An 8,692-nucleotide genomic window follows, 5' to 3' on the forward strand; every position below is an offset into this window, starting at 1 on the left:
CCGCTTCCTACGCCCGAGCTACCGAGAGCTCCATTTATCGATCACCCGAATTTAGCCGAAGATATTTTTCGTCTGCAATATTTAGTCAAGTTGAAAACCGTATATGAAGAAAATGACGATCGACATTCGCCAGCGTCAATTACGGCGCGTCGTTAGTGTATATTTATTTGAACAAAAAATGACACTTATCACCTCTTATCGAAAATAATTTTGTTTCATTCGTTCCTGTACCACTATATCCCGATTAACAGCCCTCCTCGATCAATGCATCATTTGACTTTATTACACTGGGATTATTGCGGTTGAAATGGCTGTATTTATGCTAAATATTTGTAAATTCAATGGTTGTGGCCTTACGTTCAAAAGCTTAGGCGATCTAATACAACACATCGAGGAAACTCATATTGGTGAATAATTTTGCTGTCTCATATCAACAACTCGGGCTAGTTGAGGTTATGTCTGTTTTGAGGTTATCTAGGATTCATCAGCCAACGTTAAGCGACTAATGATTAATTATACTTTTCAATGTAATAACTTCTATGACATCCTACTAGCGCTCATACATTGTCGAGATAATACACTTTACTTTCATTACTGATCGTTTGTTTGGGCCAAAACTAATTTTTAAGTGATAATTAGTACATTCAAAAGTCCAAATTTGCGTCCTATGTTTGGGGAGATTTTGAAAATTGTCAATAAAATAATGTTACTAAACACGAATGTAGCTGTTATTTGACTCATAAAAACATGTCAGACTGAGATTGTCAACTAAGATTTCTTGGTACAATTATCAAACTCCAATCTTCTTGGCTTCCATCTAATTTCGGTGTAACTTTATACTACACGCACATTTCCAGATTATGACCCCCGAGTTGTTGAGCAAACAGAGCAACAGCAGCCAACTTGTATACCTCTGAGTTATGTATTACGATTCTTGACGGATGCTGCACGAAAAGAGGGCGTCAAGCCCGTTCATCAATCCAGGTCAAATCAAACCTGTCTTCCTTCCTCAACGCGCAACAAAAATAATACTCCTACGGGTCAGTTTTTGTTCACACCATCTTATTGTTTCAATGTGGTTTTTTGTTGTCTATCAAATGTATTCAAAACTATTCGCAGAGTTATCTATTGAATGATCCTCTCAAGCTTGTATGATTTTCCTTATCATCCTACGTACTTTCAAGCATGATACTGTTGGTAAAATTCAGCATGCATAACACATGTTTTGTAAATAATTCGCATCAGCATGTTTATTTACCAATCTTTACATTGCCTGGCAATAAAAAATGTCATCAAACGTTTTAGTATTTCCTTAGATGAATCAAGAAGTTTTGCCACGTGCATATTACAAGTACAGTTCTCTTTGGATATCTATCATTAGAAGCAGAGTTTATCATGTAGGGTCACGTTTTATTCCTTGTCTATCTGTGATACACCTTTTCACAGTTATTAACAAGGTGTGTTAATATCTTGATTGCATAGGTCTAAGTTCCTTACTCTCACAAAGTTTCTTTGCAGTTCCATCAAGTTAGTTTTTGCTTCTAATTTACTATTCTATTTCGATTTGGAGTAGGTTTTCAAATTTAAATTAAAGAAACGTACCAGAGGTATTGATTATATTCCACACGGATTATTAAGGGTTCGAAAATTGGTACAGACTATCAACGACGCATCATAATAAAGTACTGTTGAGAACTACAGGTCAGCCAAAAACTGGACACAAATAGGTCCAGCTTAACTGCTGGACTGTATTGAATTGAATTTATAAAAATCTAACGACCTAAAATGCTACACTTGTTACATGTTTGAGTTTAATCACATCACATAATTTGTTACTGAAGTGATGCGTTCAGATGTGTTAAGTAATATGTTATACTTCAATTTTTCCTCGCAGATAAATAGAGTACATATTTCAGTGAGGCGTTTCTAAAAAACTGGTATATCTTCGTGAATGCCTCTATAAAACAGTTTTTTTTACATCTGTTAACCAAATTTAGAAATTATAATCACTTAAAAGTGAGTTAATCTAGTAAAATATCGCACTAGTACTAAAACTGTATCTATCATCTACTTTCTTGTTATCAGCCTTTGCAATTTGAGACAATGACATGAAATAAGATATTTCACCTCATTTAATTTTTTAATAAGTGTATGACGAAATTTGTTAACAGGACAAGCTCTTATCGCATTTTAGCTGTGCAGCTAAATTAGTCATAATAGATTATTTAAAAAGCATAGATCAGTTGATTACTACTGATCCGTCAAATTGTCTGATGTCATTGAAAAGCAAAGACTGAGAGAACATAACAGTTTGCTTAGAAAACGTGTACACAAACCTACATTCGATAGACTGGTATCATATGGAAATTAAAATATAGACAGTCGCTTTTTTCTAATCTGTGATCTACTCGCATTACTTGCTGAGATGATGGAATTTGTAAGTTTTTCAGGCCATACTATTCAAAATTATTTTCTAAATTATCGATTAATGTGACTTCGTGACTGAACCAGCTGTGAGTCTGCATAAACTAAATTCCAATCACTAACCATAATGAATAGCTATTCTATATGGACAAATTTTGAATATGATATAAAAACTGACAATGTAGGCAGTGAGGCAGAGGAGGGAGAGGACTTTGTTAGTGAGCCAGAAGACAGCAATGACTCCTGGACCACTTCCTTGGAGTTCTCCGCTGACTTCATCCTTCGTTATGGCAGCAGGTACATCCATTACTTTTCCTCATTAATGGAAGTTCTGGTGTAAATATTAACATTACTGTGGCTTCTGTCATAACTCTTGTTGCCAACAAATACCTTGCATACGTACATCAAGAAATTGCCCTGCAGGCTGGTGCGGATGAAATATATTCTTATCAAAACTTGTCCCATTTTTCCTAGTTAATTCATCTTGAAAACTATTATTTTTGGTCTACTGAACTAAATAATTAGATGAGTTCGTTTACACAGGATGCTTGTTTCCAAAGCTTAAAAAAAAGTGTCGCTTAATTGTTCTAAGTACCGACCCCCTCAATGAAACACTTGTATAGATTAAAACCAAAGTGAAAGAAATCCGACATTTGCCTGAAACTGTATTTCCTATGAAAAATCTCAAAAAATGTTAGTTTAGTATTAGCTGTAAATGTGAAAAATTTTCAATATTCCTCAAAAATAAATTCATTTGAACTTTCCCATGCACAAAAACTACGGTATATTCGGAAAAGCTTATAACTTGACGAATCTGGGCAGTAAAACTTTAGTGCACTTTTATTGTGTGCTGTTTTGGATATCAGGCAAATTTTTTTTCAATTGCGCTTTCTCATTATGCTGAAAAATATGCGTAATTTACAACTTTTGCACTTTACAAATCCCTTTGGAGCGTTGAAATTGTTTATCATATGTATTGTCTGGAAATTTCTTTGAAAATTACAATAAGGTAGCACCAATCGATACTGTAATATGTTCAATACTACCTTACCCTGTTGACTGTCTTTGACTTGCCTAATTGCAGCACTTTGCCCATCTAGAATCATGTAATATTCCATTCTATTCTATCCCTACAACCTGTGTTTTTAAGTTATAAGTTTGTCATATACAAGAGCTGATAAATATCTTTTGTGGTGTCATAATTGATTTATCAATAGTTACGCAGCCTAGTACTTCACATAATATCAATATCTATTATAGGTATCATAATAGTGACAATCACACAGTATTGCTCTTTTCTTTGTTGACTTAAGCATGATTTAATGTTTGTACTGCATAAGATACGATTAGTTTTGCATATTTAAATATAGATTATGTTGAACATTTTGCATCTGCATGTTGTAGCAATTATTTGTGTTACTATTACAGATGTAACAAAAGTACTGGTCCTACATTTATTATATCTTTCAAGCTTATTGGAGCTGTAAACTTGTCCTAGTATATAGTAAAACAATGTGTAATTAGCATGTCACTTATAGTATCCCCTGACTGGCTAAGCATCTAATTGCAAGTATAAAAACATTATTATTTTCAATTTTTTATTTACCAGAAGTTTTTATTATAAAGTGGAAACTTCATGATAAATTGAATGCCATTGGTGTTTTTTACTTATGGTTATAAAGGTATGAAAAACATTTGGTGTAAGCCACGGACTGTACACATTAATTTCGCTACGCTATCAAATTTGGTATATATTTTTACCAGCAGTAAGTTCACTCAGGTTACGATTCCGAATTTTGGGTAATGGAATATTGTGATTATATTGCAAAAATATACTATCCACCCTAAAAATTAGAGCTATATCAATTTGGCTTTTGCGTTTTAACTTACTATCGTGATATTGTTTCTCTCATCTAAATTGTGCGAACGTATTGACATTAAATAAATTGAAATTTTCCAACTTTTAATCAATACATCTTGCATTGTATATATCATATACTATCGCTGCAAGTGTCTGAAGTATCCCTTTCTTGCTTTTAGGGCTGTGAGCCAAAATACTGCGAATCAAAACAACAATACGGACAAGCCATTTGCCTGCCCCGTACCTGGATGTAAAAAACGCTACAAGAACATCAATGGCATAAAGTACCATTCTAAAAACGGGCACAAAAATGATAACAAGTAGGTACTATCAGTATAAATGCTTTGTCTAATTGCAATCCATCATTTACGTAAAATAATACTGATTTCCAGTCGTTTCAGTTTATCGTTAATACCAAATATTCCCATTTCTATAACTGTAGCAAATAATTCGGTCTTGTGTATGTATATTTATATATAATAATCGGTTTACTGTGTCAATATTTTGATATTTTAGAAAGTCTCAAGTCTCATCGTAACTGGAAATCTTCATTTTTTATTGCTAATGTTAATGGATATTTTTGATATCTTTTGATTTTGAAGGAAACACCATAATACGTGCCAAACAATAATTAACTCCATTCTCGATTCTGAAAATATGTTCATTAATCTGTATTTTAGCCACAACTAAGAAAATAACAACGAATAAAAGAAAACAGATTTTGGATTGATCGAGTTTTGCGAGCAGTTCATCAGGTGTGACAGCTTTTTTTACTTGGAAAATAAGCTTCAGAATATCAACAGCTTTTATTATTTTGAATAATGAATCGAGTTCATCGAAATGCACATACTATTTGTCGGGTTCTTGCTGCTGCCCTGCTTTTATCAGTCCTGCAAGTACAACTATCACACGATGTGCTAAGAAGATATAATCTAATAAAACTGACTGGAACATTTCAATTAATCTTGCAGTCTAGTAAACCTATGTGAGAACTGTTATAGCCAACAGGTATCTAATTTTCTGCGCTTAGGGTACGGAAGGCGTTTAAATGTCCATGTGGAAAGAGCTACAAAACTTCATATGGCTTGAAAAACCATGCAGCAATACAACACAGCAGTTCTCTACTACAGGTGAAGATACTGCAAAATAACAAAATGGTCATTAAATTGGAAAGCGACTATGACAGCAGTACCAGTTCTATCAGTGACAGGCATTCTCTTCATTTAACGAAACCATCAAAATGTAAGGTACCAGCAATCGAAGATCACGGATATATAAAACAAGAGCGGTCTGTTGTCTCAGAAACAGATTGTAAAGGTGTCCTTGGTATTCTTACTCCTGCATCATCACCGCCACTACCTGTACATACCTCCATTAAGGCAAAGCCTGTAATACATCCGGTGCATAATGTACACAAATACCTTGCTAATTTAAGCTCTAGTCAAATAAATTATCCTAATATTACAGTAACAGCTAATGAATACTAGTCGAAAAGAATATATATATAAAAAAAAAAACTTCTAATGATGTAGTCAAATGTTTCATATGGCTCAGGTCTTGAAACTTTTAACATAATCTCAATTTAATTATTCTTTGAAAATGTGCGTGAATGTATTACACTTGTAAGATGCTTAAAATTCACACAAGTATTTTAGTTCCCTTAAGATATACTCTAACTCATCCAGTGGGCGCAGCGACATTGTACACTCTTCATGCATCATATGCTCAGCACTATGCCATAGTCATCAAGCGCATACATTTTCAACTTTCTCAAGTTTAGGGAAACTGTCATTTCTGTGAAGTTGTCATAGGTAAAATAATCTTTAATCTTGGGTATGCAGGTTGTTCCCATGTTACCTTCCCATGTCCGAGCCTAAGACTTATTGTGTTCTTTTAACTTTGTTTTCATCATACATCAGCGATTGACTTTCTTGCATAGTTTTGCATAACACCTGTGTCTGTTGCCAGTAACTTTCTTCTTCTTAATATCATTGTTTGATAAAGTTGTAAGGTGAGCAAATATCAGCGTGACAATACAAATTATTTTTGTTCCAGCCAATATCATTGAAATAACTTTTCTCTTATCGCATAACGATATCTTTGTATTTTCGCTTAATGCCTTAAGTTTATGCATTTGTATCAAATATGTTTTCTTAATTGTCATTACTCATTTCCTCCTCACAAACACAAGAGCCAACATTCATTATCAGTTGTGTGATCTATATAACCATTCTTCAATAAAAATTTCATCACGATAAGATCATTACAGTTATAGAAATTTTATATGATTTCTTGACAATTATTTCGTACAAACCGTATAAATTACATAACATTCATGTAACACTGACATGACAACTTAATGTAAAAATGGGTGTATGCTGATACGCAATTGTGGAAAGCGCACTATAATATTAATTGAAAACATTGTCGACTCATCCTGCATAATGATATTACTATCATCAGCAACGGTGTTCAAACCACTCACTACGGTACATATTACACAGTTTGTGCCATGTTAAGCCTCCAATATACTCACTAGCAAATAATTCGTTCACCAGATTTTGACTTAACAATGTAAAGGTCAAGATAAGAGACAAAGTTTGGTTCTGACACATTTTTGATGTAATAACTACAATTTAATTGAAATCAAAAAAATTACCAAGCAGCTATATGTTGTTGAACCTGTGACTTGTTATATTTTGTTAAATTTTCTTCGCGCATGAAATTTGTAAACATTTTTCTCTCGTAGTCGTATGTCCATAGCATTAAAAAGAATTAAATTTTAGCAATAACACGTTAATAACACTTGTTGGCAATACAAATCGATATTTTAACACTTTGTGTGGTACGATTAAAGATAAGTTTGACAAATATATTCCAAGTATAGAACAAAGTTATTGGTAAATTGAATTTATGTTGTACATCAATGCGATAACATTACCTTGCTTTGTTGGAAAATGTATGAAAAAAAAAAAAAAATTCATGTACCTAATATATTTCCATCAACATAATGTAGTTATTTATTTGTTATTACATTCATAATAAATAAATAGTTAAAGGAATAAGTAGTAGAAATTTATTATCGTAGAATCGGATTTTGTTACAAATAAACTTCTAAAAGACTTGGTATGTTTTCTTCTTTCTTTTGCTTCCCGCTATTGTAGGTTGTATCACTTCAACTTTAGCTACGTTTAGTATTTGTAGCTACAAAGAACATATTTAAACCGTCAAATTAAGAATCTTTCTTCTTGTCCCTCTATTTTATTTTGCTATTGGTCGAGATATTCACTAATAACTTTATGATTTCAACATTATAAGCTTAGTATGAGTAGGTATATGTGGTAATAAATTTGTTAGTCTTTACTTTTTCTTTTGGAAAACTTTCTCATTTTCTGGAAAGAAATCGCATCATAAATGAAGAATATTCTGGAACATTTGCCCACTGTATCTACGTTCAGAAAGAAAAACATTAGCCAAATTTTTACAAGTGAAGCATAAAAGAAGGTGGGCATTCAACAAGATTTCAATCCAAATATATACGAATAAACAAATGTGTACTCGAAAATGAATGCTTTCATCACGCGTATGCAGGTCACTGGATCTAGAACAGGTTGTAAGATTTGACTCTCAATAAGAAGTTGGATGAATCGATTCAATATGTTTAACAAACAACCACCTATCTGTATAGGATTAGCAAGAAAAATTTCGGTATCATGAGTGCAATAGTGATTTTAATCGAAGGCATATCTCAAGCATTACGAGCACTTAGTTATAGAAATCAAAATGTTTTTCCCGCATATGTAGCCAGCCTCTTCTCTTTCGTCATGTGATATAATTTTCATGAAATGAAGTAACGCATTTTGCATTGTAAGTGGCAATCATTGATTTTTTAATAATCTAGCTATCCATTTCTAAAACATATTTATATACATATACGTGTTGTACAATCTGACCACTCAGCACAGAAAAAAAATGGAGAAAAATACTATTAGTACGTATTTCACATGCCTATAATAATAGATACAGACGAACAATCTGACAGTGAAAAAAAGGTACAAGTATAAAACAAATAAAGGTAATACTTCGTTATGAAATTAATATATTTCGAGCAATATTATTGGATTACTTTTCAAGTTCAACCATCGCAAACCAGAAAATTTAACATACTTGAATATCCTCAAGTTAGATGTTCAACAGATAATAACTACATCTATGCATATAATGAAAATTTAACAATTTATGTTAGAGCAAAGTAATTCATAGATGAAATAACATTTAAAATTCAAACGATAACAAAGAAATGATGTGTGAAGAGAAAGGGATATTAGTTGCGTACAAAATATAACGTATATTTATTTTCATACCATATAAATTTTCTTCGGCAAATTAATTTCAGCATTACTCTGA

The 8,692-nt window shown here is 32.6% G+C and overlaps 1 protein-coding gene across 3 annotated transcripts; it reads left to right on the forward strand.

The window, feature by feature from the left end:
* Positions 1-9: 9 nt before the first annotated feature.
* LOC124221806 (juxtaposed with another zinc finger protein 1) lies at positions 10-7,394 on the forward strand. 3 transcript variants are annotated; one of them, XR_006883872.2, is made up of 6 exons: positions 10-407; positions 858-1,040; positions 2,610-2,721; positions 4,465-4,605; positions 4,966-5,040; positions 5,316-5,449. XR_006883872.2 is itself a non-coding variant. In XM_046632132.2 (5 exons), the coding sequence occupies exons 1-5, from the start codon at positions 308-310 to the stop codon at positions 5,770-5,772; spliced, it is 993 nt and encodes a 330-aa protein (XP_046488088.1). In that variant the 5' UTR covers positions 10-307; the 3' UTR covers positions 5,773-7,394. The 3 variants fall into 3 exon arrangements, 2 of the variants coding, with proteins under 2 accessions (XP_046488088.1, XP_046488105.1); XM_046632132.2 differs by lacking the exon at positions 4,966-5,040 and having other exon boundaries at positions 5,316-7,394; XM_046632149.2 differs by having other exon boundaries at positions 4,966-5,455.
* Positions 7,395-8,692: the final 1,298 nt, after the last annotated feature.

Source organism: Neodiprion pinetum, chromosome 1 (assembly GCF_021155775.2).
Source record: "Neodiprion pinetum isolate iyNeoPine1 chromosome 1, iyNeoPine1.2, whole genome shotgun sequence".
NCBI lineage: Eukaryota > Metazoa > Arthropoda > Insecta > Hymenoptera > Diprionidae > Neodiprion > Neodiprion pinetum.

Bases quoted from the DNA above. Each gene is read 5' to 3' on its own strand.
- LOC124221806 (XM_046632132.2), top strand. From the start codon at position 308: ATGGCTGTATTTATGCTAAATATTTGTAAATTCAATGGTTGTGGCCTT. The intron at 2,722-4,464 runs GTACATCCATTA...TCTTGCTTTTAG, and splicing joins ATCCTTCGTTATGGCAGCAG to GGCTGTGAGCCAAAATACTG. The intron at 4,606-5,315 runs GTAGGTACTATC...TTCTGCGCTTAG, and splicing joins GGGCACAAAAATGATAACAA to GGTACGGAAGGCGTTTAAAT.